At 55.6% G+C, this 19,822-nt stretch overlaps 6 protein-coding genes across 6 annotated transcripts; 3 read left to right on the forward strand and 3 right to left on the reverse strand.

Moving 5' to 3' along the window:
• Nucleotides 1–808: 808 nt before the first annotated feature.
• On the reverse strand, nt 809–6,064 carry BKCO1_800092 (dna-directed rna polymerase i subunit rpa1; the record flags this gene model as incomplete). The annotated part of the gene is made up of 3 exons (XM_020279436.1): nt 809–3,427; nt 3,481–5,880; nt 5,933–6,064. The coding sequence occupies 3 exons, from the start codon at nt 6,062–6,064 to the stop codon at nt 809–811; spliced, it is 5,151 nt and encodes a 1,716-aa protein (XP_020133435.1).
• A 297-nt stretch (nt 6,065–6,361) lies between these two features.
• On the forward strand, nt 6,362–8,162 carry BKCO1_800093 (u4 u6 small nuclear ribonucleoprotein; the record flags this gene model as incomplete). Its single annotated transcript, XM_020279437.1, has 3 exons — nt 6,362–7,603; nt 7,657–7,862; nt 7,913–8,162. 3 exons carry the CDS (start codon nt 6,362–6,364, stop codon nt 8,160–8,162), a joined length of 1,698 nt encoding a protein of 565 aa, XP_020133271.1.
• Nucleotides 8,163–8,580: 418 nt separating this feature from the next.
• BKCO1_800094 (dna repair helicase rad15) lies at nt 8,581–10,999 on the reverse strand (the record flags this gene model as incomplete). The annotated part of the gene is made up of 2 exons (XM_020279438.1): nt 8,581–10,930; nt 10,983–10,999. 2 exons carry the CDS (start codon nt 10,997–10,999, stop codon nt 8,581–8,583), a joined length of 2,367 nt encoding a protein of 788 aa, XP_020133248.1.
• A 314-nt stretch (nt 11,000–11,313) lies between these two features.
• Nucleotides 11,314–16,469, forward strand: BKCO1_800095 (ring zinc finger protein; the record flags this gene model as incomplete). The annotated part of the gene is made up of 6 exons (XM_020279439.1): nt 11,314–11,607; nt 11,669–12,215; nt 12,271–14,535; nt 14,587–14,718; nt 14,772–15,595; nt 15,648–16,469. 6 exons carry the CDS (start codon nt 11,314–11,316, stop codon nt 16,467–16,469), a joined length of 4,884 nt encoding a protein of 1,627 aa, XP_020133272.1.
• Nucleotides 16,470–16,987: 518 nt separating this feature from the next.
• BKCO1_800096 (leucine carboxyl methyltransferase) lies at nt 16,988–18,202 on the reverse strand (the record flags this gene model as incomplete). Its single annotated transcript, XM_020279440.1, has 2 exons — nt 16,988–17,895; nt 17,950–18,202. The coding sequence occupies 2 exons, from the start codon at nt 18,200–18,202 to the stop codon at nt 16,988–16,990; spliced, it is 1,161 nt and encodes a 386-aa protein (XP_020133274.1).
• A 214-nt stretch (nt 18,203–18,416) lies between these two features.
• On the forward strand, nt 18,417–19,209 carry BKCO1_800097 (dna-directed rna polymerases and iii subunit rpabc1; the record flags this gene model as incomplete). The annotated part of the gene is made up of 3 exons (XM_020279441.1): nt 18,417–18,506; nt 18,567–18,649; nt 18,702–19,209. 3 exons carry the CDS (start codon nt 18,417–18,419, stop codon nt 19,207–19,209), a joined length of 681 nt encoding a protein of 226 aa, XP_020133273.1.
• Nucleotides 19,210–19,822: the final 613 nt, after the last annotated feature.

Consider the following 19,822-nt stretch of genomic DNA (forward strand, 5'->3'; position numbering starts at 1 on the left):
GAGGAGGTGCCCTGGGGCCGGATTAGGCAACACGTAGTGCTCGACGACGAGGCAGGCTTCGAGTCATCGCCGGGAACTTTCCGCATACGAGGCAGACTTCACTGCGTAGTGCTGCAAGAATGCTCCAATCGGCGCAAGAGATGGGTTGAGAGTGTCTCGGAGACTCACTAGCCGCTTCTTCGTTGTGGCTGGGGCTGACCGTCACTTCTGCCTAGCGCCGTGGCCGGATCCCAATAGGCTTCTTGCCTTAGCTTTTGTTGGTGGCAAAGGTCTCTCCAGATTTCAACTGTCTTTCTTCCTCACGTCCCTCTCCCAAGTCATCATGACCTCGGTCAAGATAGGTACCGCTGCCGTATCTGCACGTCTTCTAGTCCCCTTTCGGTCTAGCGCTGCAGCCTAATCGTCCATCTGCAGTCGGGACCAACATGGAGTGACTTGCTACGCAACGATAGTGCGGCGTCCACAGATCGGCCCGGCTGGCTTAGTGATGACTCAGAGCCGGTGTTTCTCAGCCTCCTGAAAGGCAAAGGGGGAAATGGTAGGCGCACTTACCTGGGTCATGGGCATTCCCCTTTGCTTACCCTCCCCCCAGTATCTTCCAAGCAACCGCACGGAAAAAGTCTTGAGCTGACGTCGTGAAGGAAGAAAAGTGCTTGTATTCAATGCTACAGCCGCTCCACTCACAAATAATCTTTTGTAAACAGCATTTTCCCATTACCCCGTTCCAAGCCCAACTCAACGCCATCCATCTTGATATGTCGCAATCAAACAAGTCAACTTTTTTCTTTTTTGTTTAGTGTAGCCCCTTTCAAGCCACCGGCGTGAGAACGTCGAATGCGCCCGTGCCGACGTTGTTGAGCTTGCCGATGACGATCCGGGCACTGGGGTTGTCCAAAGTATCGACGTCCTCCTCCAGGACTGCGTCCTTCAAGAAACCAACCGTCGTCTCGAAGCTCATCTTCATGAACGGTGACACGTTGCTCTTGAGCCCAATCCGGTTGAACGGCTTGTATCCACCGCCTCTGGTCATCACGTCGGCGATCAGATTGAGATGTCTGTTGTTGACGTCGATGCCGTGACCGCCGAAGACGGCCGACATTTCCCTGACGATGCTGGCCCGCGCAGCCTCCACCCCGTACAGCCGGAGGATCTGGGCAATGTCGTTCGTGTACATTCTGTTTGGATCATGCACATTTTGGTGGTCCCGGAGCGCGGTCATGTTGGATCCGTCCACGATCACCACCGGCACCTTCTCCGTGCCGACCTTCTCGGTCGTCGCGAGGCAGGACTTGATGCCTGGAACGGCCTGGATCACGGCGTCCTTGCAAGCGGTTTCGACGAGGTTGAGCATCAGGAGCTTGGCCGTCGACACGTCATACTCGAACGTGACTTCGCACCATTGACCCTTCACGTCGTCGAACTTGAATGATGTCACATCCTCGACCTTCGACATGATCCTTTGCTCCCTCTCGGTAGCAACGGCCTTGGTGGTCTTGCGCGGTCGTGATCCGGACTCACTCTCCGAGTCGTCATCAGAGCTCTGCCCGGGCTTGGGGCTGCCGCCGTACGTCTCGTCCTCCTGCATCGGATCGGGCGTGGCGTCTCTTTGGCGGTTGTCGGCTGCAATCGCCTCCTCGTCGTCGTCGGGGTTCTCGTATGACGTGGCCATTTGGCGGTTGGCCTTCTGCTTGTCGTTGGTGGCATCCTCATCCTCGCCGTCGTCGTCGTCGTCCTCGTCATCATCGACTCCATCTCCCTCGTCTGCCTCTTCTCCTTCAGCTTGAGCGCGGCCCTGGTGCTGTTTCACCGTCCGAGAAGACTTGCCAACCTCAGGCAGCGCATCCGACTTGGCTGCTGTCTTGAGCGTCTTCTCTTGACCCTTTTTCTTGAGAATGTCCCGAATCAGCTTCCTCAAACGATGGAGGAACTTGGTCTCAATCGCACGCTCGACGTCCTTGATGGTGATGGCGTATTCCTCGCAGTATTCCTTGGCTGGGAAGAAATTCAGGCGGATCTTGTAAATCTTCGCTTGCGAATATGCGACACCGCGGCCCAGCGATTCGTTGACGCTCACGTCATCAATGATCTGGGCAAGCGACAGGCGACTGATGCCCTTGGCGAAGCGCTCACTCTCCTCCTTCGTGACCTCGTCGTTCACGTACAGCGTCATGCTCGGTGTTGAGATGGCAGCCGAAGCTGTCATGACGATTTCACGAAGACGAGGAATACCGAGTGTAACGTTCTTTGCCGAGTGACCAGCCAGATGGAAAGTGTTGAGCGTCATCTGAGTAGATGGTTCACCAATCGACTGGCCTGCCACCACTCCAACGGCTTCTCCCGGTTCAATCAACGACTTCAGATATTTGATGTCAAGCAAAGCGTTGAACGTCTTCTTGGACAGACCAGTCTCAACCTTTTGCTTCTTGTCCTTGATGAGTCTGTCAGGGTTCTTGTCGAGGTACTCCTTCTTCGCTTGATAGAAGTTCTCTGAAGTAACCGCATAGCGGCTTGGGTTCCACTTAGCGAGCGCAGGATCCATGCAGCCAAGATCTCCAGTCTTGCGGTATTTCTTCGAGGCGCTCTTGTTCCACTCGCTGGCCTCGTCGTTTTGCAGCCTCGACAGCTGTCCTCTGACATCCATGGATTCGAAGACCGACTTGAAGTTCTCAGCGGAGAATTTGAAATCGTTGAGGTATCGCGCTCGGGTAGGATCCAAACCGTCCTCGCCGTAGAGGAACTGGATCATCGAGCCGTCTGAATCGCGCACAGTGGTGTCGTAGTGAACCTTGAGACCCTCCATTCCCTTGATGAGACAACGTTGCAGGTAGCCGGAGCGAGAAGTCTTGACGGCTGTATCAATCAAACCTTCACGACCGGCCATGGTATGGAAGTAGTACTCCTGAGGTCTGATACCAGTCAAGAAACGGTCAACAATGTAGCCACCTGCTCTGATACTTGACTCGTACGGCCTGAAGCATGGCAGCGTCTTACCGCTGACCATGACAGGTACACGTCTACCTTCCAAAACCTGTTGACCGAGATTGCAGGAAATCAGGTTGGCGTTGACTGGACTTCCCTTGGCTCCGGTACCCGTCATCCGCTGCATCTGGTTCGCTGGGAACTGCTTGATCAAATGGTCGGGCAAACACGCCGAGGTGACTGCTGAGGAAACCGCTCCTGAAGCAACATTAGTAAGCTGGTCGAGACCGTGTTGCTTTGAGTCGTCTCGGTGCACGGCTTCCAAACGCCTCAGAAGCTCGGGGTTGTCGGATCGGATTTTGCTGTTGGTCAGAGAAACATATTTCGAGGCGACTTCGAGGCCAACTGTCTCCGCAGCCTCTAGTGCTTCTCTCCTGGCCCTTTCACCTTCGGCTGTGAGGATCAGATCCTGCACACCGCAGGAGTGGGCCCACATATGAAGTAATTTCTATATCCATCTCGTTAGTGATGCATTCGGAATGCTGATTGATTAAAACGTACCGTGAGCATCCTTCCCAAAGCACTCAGAACACGGCCGGCAGCGGTATGACCGTATGCCTCGTAGACCGCGTTGACCAAACCCCCGCCGGCGGGTCCAATCTGCTTCTTATCCAAAATGCCCGTGAGCAACTCGCCGTCCTTGAAAAGTACATTGCCTTCTTCAGATCCCTTACCCCATCTTTCTGCCGCGGTTTGCGACTTTGAGGTGAAAGTGAGGGGGCCATGAGCCTCGGGCTTGATGTTTTTCAGAAGAGTCGTGATGACTTGCTTGCCGGTCCAAAGAGGGCGAGGCTTCCAGATAGTGGGAGGAACAGTAAGGAGTCTTCCCGAGGTTGTATGGCCGTCCTCAGGTCTGAGACCTCCGTAGACTAGGTTTTGGTAGTCACCTTTGCTGAAAAAGGTATCCTTGGAGCAGAGAAGGACGCACAACGTGATGTGATCCTGGATGAGACCACGAAGTGGTGCTCCCGCTGTTGCAGAGAGGTACTGATGGTCAGCGTCCGCAATGGTAGCTGCCTCGGCACGAGCAAGCTCGTTTTGCGGGAAATGCATGTTCATCTCGTCTCCATCGAAATCCGCATTGTAGGTGTTACAGTTGGCGTAGTGCATGCGGATGGTGCGCTCCCCGGGCAGAACGCGCGCTCTGTGAACCATCATGGACGGCTTATGTAAAGTCGGCTGTCTGTTCATGATGACAACGTCGCCATTGTTGAGATGCCGGTACACCTTCTTGTTCCTCGCCCCGGAGAAGGTCGCTCCGGAAGAAGGTGCAAGCAACTGGTTGGCAATAGCGACGCGCTCCTCGTAGTTCTTCTTAGCAAGAAGCGTGACACTGCCGTTCTCGTCTTCCACTGCAACAGCACCGGGCCATTTGTCGGGGCCGTTCAGGACAGCTTCTTTCAACTCGTCGAAGTTGTGGCTTGTGACCGGTTCAGGATAGTGCAGCTTCTTTGCGAAGACCGGTGGGACACCAATCTCATTAGAGTTCAAGTTCGGATCAGGACTGATGACTGAACGAGCTGCGAAATTGACACGCTTGCCCATCATGTGTTTACGGAACAATCCCTCCTTTTTTTCAAGCTTCTGCTTAATACCATCCTCGTTTCTTTTACCAGCAGCGCCCTGCGTGGGGTTACGGTCACGGTCGATCAGCGAGTTGACTGCATCCTGGAGTCCGACGATGGCATCCTGAAGCGAATCGTACGTCCTGGCTGGTCGGCCTTGCAGGCCGGAGCCCGTCTTGATCTCTTGCACGATCTGGTTGATCGTGTCGCAAGCGGTCAGGATCCCCTTGTAGAGCGAATTGATAGAGGCTTCGGCGATTGAATCCCCCGTCTTGGCCTCTGGTCTGAACTTGTTCGGTGGCACAACCATAGCCTTGATGAAGAACATCTCGGCGCGAACCTTTCCGCCCTTTCTACGAGAGCGCGGGCCGTAAACGTGCGACAAAATATCCTGCTCTTTTTCGAACAACCGTTCAAGGCTGTACAGGACTTCTGAAGAGCTGACGTAGGACTGACCCTCGCCCTCGTCTTCAATCTTTTGTTTCTTCTTCGTCGCGGTCATGGACGCATCGGCGATCAAGCCTCCAGCAATTTCTTCGTCCGCGTCAAGCGACTCGCCCTCAGAATCCTCCTCACCCATGTCAGCGACACCTTCGTCAACGTCCATGCGATCCGATCCGTCCTTGTCCTTGGAGGCTTGCAGTGCGCGTTTTCTGGCGACTTCTTCGACGATGGGCGCGGTGACCTTGATGCCTTTCTGGATCATTGCATTCTTGTCTCTTTTGTTGAGGCCTTTTTTGAAAATCTTGACATAGCGGTCCTTTCGGAAGGAAGGCGAGATACCGCCGCAATTGGCGCATTTTCTCGACTTGTTGATGTCGGAGAGGAAGTCCTTGATTATATACTTTCGCTCCTCGGCAGCCGCTTCGGTTCGATTCTGCAACCCATCGGACGTCTTGCGGATGCCGGCCTCTTTCAAAACACGCTTGACGTAGGCCTCGCGCTTCTGAATGATGTCCTGGGCCTCAGCATCGCTGTCCTCGGACTCGACGTCCTCACCCTCCTCTTTCGAGCCCTTGACCTTCGGAGCCTCGACCACTTCGAGCTCTGCCGTCTCCTTCAAAAGTCCGTGATGGATCAAGCGCAGCTTGCAGGAGTAGAGGTGGGTGGTCACTTTGGACATTTTGAGACCATGGCAATACTGGCATTGTGCGCGGAGGAGGCGGAGCAATTGGTCCATGAAGGTGGGATGGTAGATGGGAACAGGCAAGTCGATGTGGCCGCTGTGTCCAGGGCAGCGGAATTCGTCCAGGTTGCAGGTCGCGCAGGGCGAGCCCAATGCAGCTCCCAGCGCCAAGTCGTGCAGGCCATTGGGGACCGGGTGACCCAATGTATCCTAGAACCCCCGTCAGAGCCGTTCAGCAAGCTGCCCGCGGAGAACGACTTACAAAAGTAACGGCGGCTGTGATGCGCTTGACTGACAAGCTCTTGATCTCATCGGCGCTCAGAACACCGAACTCGACGCCCTTGATGGCGCTCGAGACGGGATCCGCGATGTTCATGCCCGCGTTACGCGCCATGTTGGAGGGGGAAGAGCAGGAGGGCGGGCGACGCGGCCAATTCGCGCATGAAGGAGTGAAGAGAGCGCGCGCGGCGGCGAAGGGAAGGCGCGGTGGAGTGCTGCCAAAAATTTGGGCCGGCGCTTTGCCGGCAGATCTGCATCTGCCATGCCGGTCGCGACCGCCGACCTCACCGCCTACGAGTCGACGCCATTGCTGCAGCGTCACCTCTCCCGAATTTCTTACCCACGCGCGCGCCATCCTTTCTACCTCAACCTTCTTCGAGCTTCAGGCCGACGCCGGCAGACATCTGCCGCGATGACAGGGAAGCGCCCCCACCCCGACGATGCCTACGCCGCCGACCACAAGCGCTCGCGCTCAAACAACGCTTCGCCGGCGCCGCCTGCCAATGGAGCTGACGCGAAGCCCGACTTCGCAAAGGCCATGGCTGAAGCTCGCGCGCGTGCAGCAACCATGAGAGCTCGAAAGGAAGCTCAAAATGGCGCTGCCGTGTCGCCGTCTCCTTCACCAGCTCCGGGCACTCCTGCCTCGGCCTCGCCTCCTGCGTCGAGCGCCCTGGACGCTGCCCGCCAGAAGATCGAAGCGATGAAGGCCCGCGTAGCCGCCGCCACCAAGCGAGTCTCTACCCCGACACCACAGCCTCCGGATTTTGAGGATACCGCGTCGCGCGCGAGGGGAGGGTTGAACATCGGCCTCCATCCCGCTTTGCTTGGAGATGCTGGCACTGGAGGCGCGAAGGGGAAGCAGGCCATCCAGCCAAAGTTTGCGACGACAATGGCAAATAGGCGGACAGAGTCGCCCGCGCAGAGGGACAAGAAACAATTGGACTTGGCTCCACCGAACTTGGAAGAACTGAGGAAGAATCCCTACTATGATCCCAATGTCGGAAGTGCCACTGCAAAAGGCAGGAATTCCAAGCAGCTCGTCTTCAACCAGAAGGGAAAGTTTATCCAGCAGGCCAATGCCCTGCGAAGGCAGGAGGCGCTTGAGCAGATGAAGAAGAAAATTGCCGACCAGGCAAAGAAGGTCGGACTCGACGAGGCTAACGACAAGAACTTCTTGGTCCCAGCTCCGCCGGCGGTAGAGTGGTGGGACGAGGGACTGGTTGGCTCGGAATACGACATGGAGAAAGCTAAGCTGGACAGCCCCGACTCCATCATCACATTATACGTGCAACATCCGGTTCTCTTGGAGCCACCGCAAGAGAAGAAGAACCCCGGTCTCAAACCGCTTCCCCTCACAAAGAAGGAGCAGGCGAAGCTTCGTCGCCAACGGCGTATGGCGGAGCATAAGGAGCAACAAGCCAAGATCCGGCTGGGATTGGAACCGCCTCCTCCTCCCAAGGTCAAAAAGTCGAATTTGATGCGCGTGTTGGGAGAGCAGGCAGTGAAGGATCCGACGGCTGTGGAAGCACGTGTGAACCGCGAGATTGCAGAGCGCGCGGAAAAGCACGAGCGGGACAACCAGGCGCGCAAGCTTACCAAGGAACAACGACTCGAGAAGCTTGCGGCCAACCAAGAAACAGATGCATCCAAGGGCGTGAGTCTTTTCCAATATCTGCTGGTTTTTACGGTAGTAACAGGCCCTTACAGATCATCATGTGTGTGTTCAAGGTCGACAACCTTTGCTTTGGCAAGCATAGGTACCAAATCGACGTCAACGCCAAGCAGAGCGCGCTTACTGGCATCGCCATCTTGAACCCGAAATACAACCTGATCATCGTCGAGGGCGGTGCACACTCAATTCGGTTCTACAAGAAACTGCTCATGCAACGCATAAAGTGGACAGAGAATGCTCAGTACGTAGTTTGTCATCAAATTTCAACAATCCTCAGCTAACCTCGAGTAGGCCGCAGAGCGTGCGCGAAGGGAACAGGGAAGCAGAAGCGGCGTGGCAACAGTCGGTAGATGAGAATGGGGAGCTGAAGGATCTGAGCTACAACAAGTGCACACTCATCTGGGAGGGTGAGGAAAGGGACCGCGCCTTTAGGAAGTGGTTTGGACTGAAGGTGTGTGAGTCGGACGGTGAGGCGAAAGAGGCGTTGACGAGGTCGAAGATGGAGAACATGTGGACTCTGGCGAAGACCTTCCAGGAGTGAGCTTCTGGAAGCGATAAGAGTCTTGGGTGCGGTTCCAGCGTTGAGCGGGATTCTGGAGAATCCCAGTATGAAAAGGGAGAAACAGAGTTAACAATACCAATATGACGGTGCGATGTTGCCAATATGAAGCATCAGACAGGAATCTGCATTGGTCTTATCCGATTCGCTCCGTTAATAAATCAACATTTGACGCAAGGAGGAGGCACTAATCGTAATTTAGAGCCTTTACAGCTGCATCCTGGTCTCACACTTCAGCTGTCCGGTAATCCCGTACGTTCATTGCATTTCATCTTCTTTCATTTATTAGAAAACCCAATTTGCGACCTTGCTCATCACCCCAGCTGCAATGCGCGGCTACGCATACGCCTACCCCCTCCACCGGCTTTTACATCTATTCTTACAATCTAATGCGAACCACTCAAGCCTCGATCCCGGCCATGACCTCATCCATATCCCCGGCTGCGTCGAACTCATCCAAGCCATCCCGCATCCGCACCTCCTTATCCGGCGCATCCATCAGCATCTGAATCTCTTCTTCCTGCCTCTGCTTCTGGTATTTCCTTAGGTCCTCCATGCCCCACACGCTGACTCCCTCGGCCAACGGTTTGTGAAAGTTCTTGCTCATGTCGCGCAAGAACTTCTTGGCCATGGCGGCCGCTTGATCGATACTCATGTTCGAGTCGGCGTCAGAGAGGTGCTGAGCGATCCACTTGGGCAACTGGGTGCGCTTGTTCCTGAAGCGCTTGTCCGCCAGCACCATGATTCCGTAGTCGTCTTTGCCGCGCAAGACGCGTCCCAGGCATTGCGCGGCGTGGCGCATGGCGTCGAAGGAGAGGAAGTCGTTTTCGCGGATGTGGTACGTCTCACGGAGGAACTCGAGGCGTGCCTTGAGAATGCGCGACTCGGTGTACTGGAAGGGGACGCCGATGCACAGCACGGTGCGGCCGAAGTGGTGGTCGAAATCGATGCCTTCGCTGACCTTTCCACGCGCGACGCAGAGGAGGACGGAGCCGCGGCCGTTGTTGCAGGCCGTGCGGAACGTCTCGAGGGCGAGCGAAGTCTCCTGGGCATCGGGCGTCTCGACGAGGATCAGCTTGTAGCGCCAAATGTCGTCGAGGATGCCCATGCCCTGCCATTGGCTGATGACGGATTCCATGTAGAGGTAGCTGGGGAAGAAGACGACTATGCCGTCAGGAGTAAGCTTGCAGAACTCTCTGAGAAGAACTCCGTAGTTTTTAACAACATTGGGGTCGTTGCGAACACCGAAGCTTGAGCTGATGGCTGCTTGGTCGCTTCCTCGAGTGACGACCATGGGCAGGAATGACTTTCGAGCTAGAGTCATGGTGTAGGATTCTTGCACTACTGTTGAGAAGTTGAGCATCTTGGGATACATATCCAGCGGCGAGATTGTTCCGGAGGTGATGATGACGGAGCTGAAGCGTTCGAACACTGGCTTCATGGCGATCGAGGCGTCCAGGCACGTGAAGTGGAAGATCGGGTTGGGTACGGTGGCACCTTCAGCCTCGTAAGGCTCGAGGATGAGGGAGAAACCGGTATCGTAGGTGGCCACCAGTGTTGCGAACGTGGCAACCTCTTGCAATGGCTGATAGTCTTCGATATTGGTCAGCTCCAGCGTCCGTACAAGAGAAGTCAAGCGCTCGGCACAAAACCGCAGAGGCTTTCGCTCGATGAAAGTGAGCTCCTTGAGATGGACCAAGAACGATGGCGGCGATTCCGAAACCACATGCAACACTTTCATACGAGTTTTGAGGTACTCGATGAATCGTCTTAGGAAGGATACAAAGTGCTCTGCTCGTCGAATGTTGCCAGGCACGGCTTCTTTCAGCAGGTCGTCTGGCAAGGCGGGATTCGACATGAAGGCGTCTTCTTCCCGCGCCTCGTCGGCTGCGCGGAGGCCTTCGACGAGTTTTGCATATTCGTTGCTTAGCTTCTCGGCGTCGGTCGCCTTCATCTCGGAAATCTTGCGTTCCAAGTTGTTCGCGCCACGTGTGGCCTTGCGCAGAGAGTCCTCGGTCAGATCGATACTTAATGATTCAATGCAGACATTGTCGATGTTGTGGGCTTCGTCGAAGACGACGATGCAGTCCTTGGACAGCTCTTTGGATACTCGATCGGCGATCTTGGGGTCGAGCAAGTAATGGTAGGAGTAGATGATGACGTTGCAAAAAGGCATCATTCGCCTGGCCGTAAAATATGGGCATTGCTTGTGCTCTTCTCCGTATCTCAGGATGTCCTCGAAGGTGAAGACGCCCGGGGGGATCAGATTGTGAGGTTCTAATAAGTCCAGGTTGTCGTGGTAGACGCAAAGCTCGACGTCCTCGCCACGCTCCTTCTTTTCCTTGACGAAGCCGGCCGTCAGGCTGCGGCACCTAGCATCAACTACAGCGCTGTTCTTCTCACGCTTTACCGAGGGGTGCAAGCACAGGTTCTTGCGGCTGGTGAGGCCCAGGCCGCGGAAATCTTCTTCATAGCCAAGCTGCTCGGTGCGATACTTCATCAGCGCCTTGAGCTCGTACAAGGCCTTCTCGATCTCAGACATGGTGCGCGAGCAATAGATCAGCTTGCGCTTCTCGGGCTGGTGTTGCTGGTAGGCAATAATCAGGGAGAGGAGGGAGACGGTCTTGCCAGTGCCCGAAGGCATCTCCAGGATGCAGTTTCCACCGGCATCGAGCGTGCGTTTCAGGTCGCACATGTACTTGTACTGCTCTGGGTAGATGCGCGGGTACGGAAACAGCACCGGCAGATCACTAGGACGCGTCAGGCAGATGCGCGGAGAAGACGGGGGTGGTGTTGACGGACTCGATGTTGAACTTCATCTCGGCGGAGTTCCGGACGCTCGCCAGTCGAGGGCAACGGGGTGAGGGTGCAGCGGGGTTGGCGACGTGGTCAGCGCCCGGGAGCAGCACTTCACATTGCCGTTTGCCTCCGGGGAGAGGAAGTGCTGCTGACAATGGAGCGCAGATGAGCCGCTCAGAGCCTTGGCGCGAGTCAGCCGTTAGCGCCGCTAGCGCCGGGAGCAAGCGAGCCTTGGCGCGCCTGCCTGCGTCTGCGTCATCGTCGTCCCGCCGTCCATCGCGACCTGCCATTTTCTTCCGCACTGCGACAGTCACGAGCCCAGTCCCCCAACACCATGAGCAAGAAGGCCAAGTCGCAGGCCAGCAGCAGTCGCGCCGCCGCCGGTGGCGGTGGCGGCTTCGGCTTTGGATCCGGCGCGTCCTTCTCCGCGTTTGGCGCCTCAGCCTCCCCGCTCTCTTACGTCTCCGAGCCGCCAGACCTCTCGTCCATTTCCGATGCGAACACGGTCGTCGCCTTCAAGAACCTCTCCAAGAAGGATAGCACCACCAAGGCGAAGGCGCTGGAGGATCTGCAGTCGACCGTCACCTCGGCAGGCGCACCGGTGGAGGAGGCTGTACTGGAGGCCTGGGTGCGTTACTCTCGAGCCTGTACAATATGGCGGTAGTGTTGATACAGGCGCTTTTTGCCAGGTCCAAATATACCCTCGCACCTCCATTGACACTGCTCGACGCGTCCGGCAGCTTGCGCACACGGTCCAGGGCCAGATCGCTGCGGCGTGTGGGAAGCGCATTGCTAGACACATGCCCAAGGTCGTCGGCGCTTGGCTGGCTGGCCTCTACGACAACGACAAGTCTGTCTCGCTGGCTGCCCAAGCATCCTTCAAGTCTGTCTTCTCAACACCGGAGAAGATGCACAATGTCCGCAAAGCCTTCCAGCAACAGATCCTCGAGTACTGCCGCAACGTGATCGATAAGGAGACTTCCAGCACTCTGAGTGACGAGAGGAACACAAGTGCAGACGACGCCGAGGGAAAATACAATAGAGTTATTGCTTCAAGCATCGCAGTCATTGCAAGTCTTCTCACGGAATTGTCCGCGGAAGAGCTCGCCAAGGAACAGAGCAGCTACGAAGAGGCCATACAGGACAACAAGCTCTGGGATTTCGCCTCATACAGCGATCCTGCTGTGAGACGGGCTATTCATAGACTTCTGAGGACTTGCATGGCAAAACAGCGCGGTAAGTCTGTCGCTCTTTGTCGCGGGTTTATCAATGTTGACACTCGGTACCTTAGATGTGTACTCGAGCAACCTGCCAACAATTTCCAAGGCTTACCTAGCCAATGCGCTTAACTCGGACCAAACCGGTTCAGCATATGAATTCTCTGAAACGTTGGTCGCCCTTACCAAGATTTCCCCTACCGTTTGGACAGAACACTACACATCGAAGAAGACGCCAGTGACTAGGCGTCTGCGACAGTTCCTGAAGCGCGGCTCACAAGGCGGTCCCCGGGAATACTGGGAGAATGTCAGCAAGATCTTGTCTAGCCTGCCCAAGGAGGTTCTGCCTTCGGATTCAGCCGAGGCCATCGAAGTTCTAAACGCGATCCGCAGTGGCATCATCAGCAAGGATGAGCCTCGCATGAACATCAGCGCCGCATATACGACATACTTCAGTGTCACGGCTGCGCTCTCTGCACGATTTTCTGAGGAGGAGCAACATAGGCTGTTGGCTGAGATGGTGTTACCTCTCGTACTCCAGTACATCAAACCATCTCAAGACACCGCCACATGGGCTGTCCCAGCCCCTCAAGCTGCGGGCTTGATAAGTCAATCTTTGGCGATTCCCACAATGCCTTTGGTCCTAGAGGCCCAATGGGGGCGGGTGACAGATGTTCTTATTGAAGACATGAAGACGTCACAACCAGCTCAAGCCAAGGACTATGAGACATCTCAGAACCAAGTTGGTGATGAGGGTCAGAGGTGGGCTGCTGTGGCATCTAAGCTCCTTGAGATCTCATCTTCTCAGGCTGTCCGCGAGAGGCTCGCGAAGTCATCTTTGCAGGTGCTTAAAGAAGCATTCGAGCTCCTGAGGTCTCGAAGTGGTAAGCCCTACGGTGCAGCGGGTGTAGTGGAGGCAATGCTCAAGTCTTTCAAGCCATTCTTGTTTGAAGATTCTGAGTGCTCCGAGCTCCTGACTTCGTTCATCAAGGATGACCTTCCTTCGCTTTTCCTGTCCCCATCGTCCTCCAAACTGGCTTCCATTCTGCGTGCCTACAACGATCGTCCAGATTTTGAAGACGTTTGGAGAAAGACGCTGAAGACATGCCTTGATGAAGCGGAGCCGCAGGCAAAGCTCACTGCGCTGGCACAGCTTTTGTCCTCGTTAGACCCTCAAAGTCAGATCGCAGTGGTGAATCCAGAACTCCAAAGCTTTATCCTTGAGAGATTCCGGCTGTCTATTCAAGGACAGACAGATTGGGGCTTCCCCAGTCAGCTGCTTAAGGGCTCCTCTATTTTGGCGGATGATACGGTAGACATGGTCTTGGCAGATCTGACACAGTCACTCTCCATTTCCACTCAGGCTCAGAATGCGCTCCAAGGCCTTTCAAACGTTGTCCAATACAGCCCTGATATAGTCAGGAAATACGTTCCTACGCCCGGCGGCTCTGTCTTGCTCCAGAAGCTTGTATCAATTACCGAAAATCCGAATGACGAAGTTGCAGAGCAAGCTTCCAGCCTGGAGAACCGTATCAAGGCAACTCTGTCGGATAGCAACAGCAAAGCGGCTCTGAAGAGCTCTATCTTCGACGTCATTTCCCGGGGACTTGTCGATGCGGCTGCTGACTCTGTCTCGCCGAGTACACTGGTCGAGCTTGCCAGGGACCTCTTCAGTGATTCCGCAATGGAGAAAGAGGAGCTATCTGAGAACCTTCTGCCTCCTCACCACGTCTGGGAGGTTGCGCTGAAACGCTTCTTAGATGTTCCTCCGCATCCGACCTTTGCCATCACGAACCCTCTTGGGGGGAGCGTTTACTTGGTTGAGCCAAATCAGCGGACAGCAAAGATTCCCCGAGACTCCGAAGGCTTCTCTCCGGCTTTAAGGATGGCTGCCTACACGGCACGTCTCCTTACCAAGGCTCCCATTTCGGAACACCTGCCTTCTGAAAGAAAAGCTCAATTGTACAGACAACTGCTCTTGACCGTTCAGCTTGCAAACGACAATGTCAGCCGTGCTACCTCGAACGACATCTTCAGCCTGTACAATACTCACACCGAGAACGACGTCTTCGAGGTGGTCGCTGACGTACAAGCCTTGATCAACGACTGGATTCAGAAGTCTGGATCGTCTTGGTCTGGAGACGATGGTTCCGAGCACTTCTTCATCCATGATGCATGGAACACTCTCCGGCAGGCATCCAATGGCCTGTCATCCGAAGCCTTTTACAACGCGCGAGCGTACGCCACGACCATTTTTGAGTTGATTGAGATGCATGGCTGGTCAAGCAAGGAAACCGCAAATATGGAAGGTCACTTGAAAGAGATCCGAAGGAGTGACGGTGAGTACAAACAACACGATGCCATTGGAATAGCGTCCTCACTCTAGGCAGATACATTACTAGTGGCAGCATTCCTCTACGGCCACAGCACACCACTGGCATCCCATGGCTCCGCGTCTCGCATGTGCAATGAGCTCATCGCGCAATTGACAGGCCACAACATTTCACAAGATGTGCAAGGAGGTACGCTCACGCAAGAACACAGTGATTTGGAATGTACTGATGTTATATCACAGGGCTGAAGCAGCTTGTGCTGCTGAACGTCATCGTTGCTAACCAAGATGGCATCACTGACACTATCGCAAAACAACGACTGATCTTCTTCGTCAAACACATGACCGAATGGCTGGACCTTCGGGGCGATGAGGCCATCACTCACCCAGTCAGAGCCGAAGTCTACCGCGCTTTCTCACTGCTGCTCCCGCTCATGAAGGACATATATGGAGAGCACTGGGAAGACATTCTGAACTCTCTGATCGCCTTCTGGTCGACAGCTGGCCGCTTCAAAGACCAGAGTCTTGGATACGAAGAGGCCATTCCGTGCATACACGCCTCGCTCAAGCTCTACTCGACGCTGAAGGTGCTCCAGGCCGACGAGGACCCCAACGAAGACCTAGTCGAGATTTGGAAGTACTCGCAGCCTCAAATCTCGAAGGCGCTCATTGAGCTGCTGAAGCAATCGGAAGGATTGGATGATTACAACCACCAACCTCTCAAGATTGTCAACGAGATTCTCTCCCGGCAGATCAGTTCAATTTCCGTCACTCAACTAGAGAACACGGAGGAGCTGTTCCCACTCCTGGTCACCGAGTCTAGCTCAGTGCAGCAGGCGGCATTCGACATCTTGCACAGGCAGATACCAGCTGCACAAGAGGAAATTTCCATCAATGCTGCGCTTGAGAAGCAGACGGTGCGGTTGCCTGATGAGCTGCTTTCCCTCGTGCTTGAGGCCCCTTCCCAAAGTGCCATCGAAAGTTGGGACTTTAACAGAGTGATGCCGCTCAGCCTTCGCGGGTATCTCTTCAGCTGGTTGCTCATCTTCGACCACTTTACCAACTCGGTAAGCAATGCCATTTCAAGGTCTGGTATCGCATCACTGACAGCATCTCCAGTCGTACAAGGTGAAGACGGACTACATTGAGCACCTGCAGAAGGAAGGCCATGTTCCCCAACTCCTCGACTTATTGGCCGAGTTCTTGGGCCACACAAAGGGCAAGCCTGTCGACATTTCCAAATTCAACCTCGCACAGTACGACCCACACGCAGCGGACACCCCTCTTGCGGACGCGCGCTACCTCGCGGCGCACCTCTACTTCCTCGCACTCCAGCACCTGCCCTCGCTCGCCAAGTCCTGGTGGATCGACTGCAAGTCGCGGCAGACGGTGCTGGCCGTCGAGAGCTGGACGGAGCGCTTCGTCTCGCCGCACATTGTGGCCGCGGCGCTGGCGGCCGTCAGCGAGTGGGCCAACAGCGCGGACAACGCGGCGTCGGACGAGGCGCTGACGGTCAAGGTCAACGCGCTCGGCAAGGAGATCACGGCGGGCTACGAGGTCGACGAGCAGTTCATGACCATCGTCGTGCGGCTGCCGGCCAACTACCCGCTCGCGCCCGTCGTCGTCGAGGGCGTCAACCGCGTCGCCGTGTCGGAGCAGAAGTGGCAGTCCTGGCTGCGCAACTGCCAGGGCGTCGTCACCTGGTCCAACGGCAACCTGGTCGACGGCCTCATCTCGTGGCGGCGCAACGTCGTCGGCACGCTCAAGGGCCAGACCGAGTGCGCCATCTGCTACAGCATCATCAGTGCGGATAAGCAGCTGCCCAGCAAGAGGTGCTCGACGTGCAAGAACTTGTTCCATACGAGCTGCTTGTACAAGTGGTTCAAGAGCAGCAATGGAAGCAGCTGTCCGCTGTGCAGGAATCCTTTCAACTACGGTTAGGCGGGTTCCGGGGACAGATGATCTGCATGGGCGTTGGCTTGAGTTTTGTGAGGCTAGCAGCATCTATGGGCGGGATTGATAGAGTATATCTTGAGTATGTACATAGATATAAGTACTGTTCAGAGACAAAAACAATAGGAGTCGGAGCTTTGCGAGAAGAGAAAGCGGCTGAATGGATCAGCCGAAGCTCGTTCTTGACGCGTCTTACCCGTATATGGACCGGTCCGCAAATGGAGCGGAGGTAGTCGTCAATGGTTCGTCCCGTTAACCAGTCACTGAACCAAAGTGCTGCAGCACTGGTCATCACGACGAAATAAAAATTGGCACATACGTCTTCGGCCATTGATGTTGGATGTTGTTTCTGGTAACAAGAGGACGATTCGCTATGGCGTGTGTCTTGGATGAAAGTACCACACATGTTGGCTTTCAGTATTGTGCAACTTGGTATTAGATCTGATGATAGCTCTCGTATGTTAGCTGTAGATATTGGTCCAAGCCCGTTTGTGGCCATGACAGATTCATTCCGTTTTCTCCACAACTGACGCCGGATCCTGAATTGGAAAGTCGGACCAAGCTGTCTTGAACAAATCGCCCTCACCGTCGCGATATCCCCAAGCCACGCAGTAGTGTGCCACCAGGATAAACCACTCTTCCCAGCCATCCAGGGGACCTTCCTTGGCCCCTGACCAGAGAGCCTTTTTTTCTTCTTCGCCAATCCATCTGTCCCAAACAAACTGGCAATCCACAGCAGCTTGACAGTCGGCGAGACTGAAACGGTTCAAGCGTTCGCGCTGGCGCATGAGTGTCGAGTACTTCTTCAGTGTTTGCAATACTATCCCGCGTCTTCCGAGATTCGAAATCATGACTTTACCAAATGAATCGTACGGCCTAAAAGGCTCGTAAAGGATGATGGACATTGGGGTCGGCGCGGGGATGAGCTTTGTTGTTATGGTATCAAGAACGCTGTCGGCATCGTCCGGAGAGAGATAGATGAGACAGCATTCGGAGAGAATCAGAGTCGGAGTGGTTGGGGATAGGTTGGGGAGAGTCGGCAGCGGGGGTTCGGAGTCGGAGGGAGTAGGGCTCGAGACGAGAGAGCGGAGGTCAAGAGGGTGGATGTTGTAGATGGGCGATTTCAGACCCCTCAGGTCTTCAGAGTACGAGAGCTCATTTGGGTTGGCGAGTTTGGAGGTGATGACGGAGGAAAGGACGGGGCTGCGCTTGATTGCTGCGACTTTTTGTCTCGCATTGACTGGGAAATCGATCTCGTGGTAGACCAGAGGAATTGATTGGCGAGTCGAAAGAATGCGGAAGAAACGAGTGTCGCTGCCAGCGCCAAGGGAGACGATTTGCTTGGGCTGGTCTGGATCGGTGGCCAGGAATTTGTCCACGAGCCTGTCAATGGCCGTAGTGCGAACGTATGTGCCTGCCGCTCCGTCAGAAACAAGATGTCGAGGCATGCTCGGACGCCGGCCGTTACCTAGGTTGATCTCTGGACTCCGCTGGTCGATGGGGCTTTCCACAAAGTTTTTGATGAACGGGTCGATGAGATAGCCCATTTCCACGGCGCTCAGACGGGAGCCCAGAGCATCGCAGTCTGTCTGCTGCACAATCCTGTCTTGGCCCTCACGGCTGCCGCCCGATCCTCTCCTGGAGCCGCGTCCGCGGCCCCGCGTCCCACCGCGTCCAGACCGCAGCGAATCGAGCAAGTTTGGGATCTGCGAAGCGGGCATTTTTTTATCTGGTGTTGGCGGCGCAGCGGCGACGTTTGCTGGAGACGCGGGGGATGCGCTGGGAACCGGCAGAACCAAAGGCGGTGAGACGCGGCGGCAGCCCCGGCGGCTTTGGCTTTCGATTTCTCTTTCCAAACCTTCTGACGCGCTTCACCACCGCCGCGACTTCTCCCACGCCCACAACCCCCCGCCTCGCATCGCCCTTGCCAGAACCATGGACGACGACAGGAACACCGAGTCCGAGCGCGAGGCTTCCCGCCTCTGGCGCGCATGGCGCACCGCCCACGAGATGGTCGCCGACAGGGTGCGCCGCAGCCCGTCCGAGCTTGCCAAACTGCCTCCTCGTTAACATGCTACCGCCCAGGGCTACGTCATCTCCCAGAACGAGTACAAGTTCACTTTGGAAGAGTTCCGCGGCCGCTTCGGCGACCCGTCCGGCTACGTCGAGTACGTCCCGGACATCCTTCTCCGCCAAGGCAGCCAGTTAACAAGACCGCAGCCGCAAGCAGCTCGCCTTCTCCGCCGGCCCCAGCGACGAAATGAAGCGCAAGCACTACAACCCCCGCAAGCCCAATGACACCATCGGCACCATCTGGGTCGAGTTCAACGGCGACCAGAACATCGGCGTCAAGCAGCTGCGCAACTTCGGCCACACCCTCAACGAGAACCAGTTCAGCTCCGGCATCTTCATCACCGCCGTCCCCGTCACCGGCGCCGCCCAGAAGATCATTCCGTCCCTGCACCCGCTCATCATGGAGATCTTCATGGAGCAGGACCTCCTCGTCAACATCACCCACCACGAACTCGTTCCCAAGCACGTCCTGCTCAGCGCCGAGGAGAAGGCCGCGCTTCTCCAGCGCTACCGCTTGAAGGAGAGCCAGCTCCCGCGCATCCAGCAGGGTGATCCCGTCTCGAGGTACCTGGGGCTGAGGAGAGGTCAGGTCGTCAAGATCATCAGGAAGTCGGAGACGGCAGGCAGATACGCAAGTTACAGGTGGGTCATCTAAGGGTGCGGGCGTGCGACGCAGCGGTCGGTTCGTGAGCGCGACTGGCGTTTGGGGAGGGGTTAATTCTCAACATTTTCTTTGTCTCTGAATACGCATCACACTGGGTAAGGTTGGTGCACCGGAGTTTTTACGGGAAAGACTGGGTGAGAGTATCGCTGTCATTTCAGAAGTCATCGCCTGAAATATAGGCATAGATGGCGGTCCCGGGAGGACCATGAACTGGCCTCGCACCTCCAGCAAAAGCAAAAAATGAAGCGTTCGATACCAGACATCCGTCATTGCTTGCGTTACACTTTGTTGTCCTTTGTGCGCAAGTCGACTTTTTCACCCGTGTCGTCAAAGAAATATTGGCATTTGATGCTTTGGGATGAGTTGCAAATGCCCTGCACGTTCGAAGCACTCGATCCACAACCTCTAGCGGTATCCATTATCGCATTACATCCGACTATAAAGTCTCCACTGATCCAATGAATGGATTGATAAAATACAAAGGCCCCATTGGACAACTTGGAGCCAAAAGAACCGTGACAGCACAGGCCCAAGCCCAGTAGCCGTACGGTCCAGCAAGACACAGCCTTCTGTCTGCCCATAGTCTGTTGGATGGGACTGAGAA

This window comes from Diplodia corticola, assembly GCF_001883845.1.
Source record: "Diplodia corticola strain CBS 112549 chromosome Unknown scaffold8, whole genome shotgun sequence".
Lineage (NCBI taxonomy): Eukaryota > Fungi > Ascomycota > Dothideomycetes > Botryosphaeriales > Botryosphaeriaceae > Diplodia > Diplodia corticola.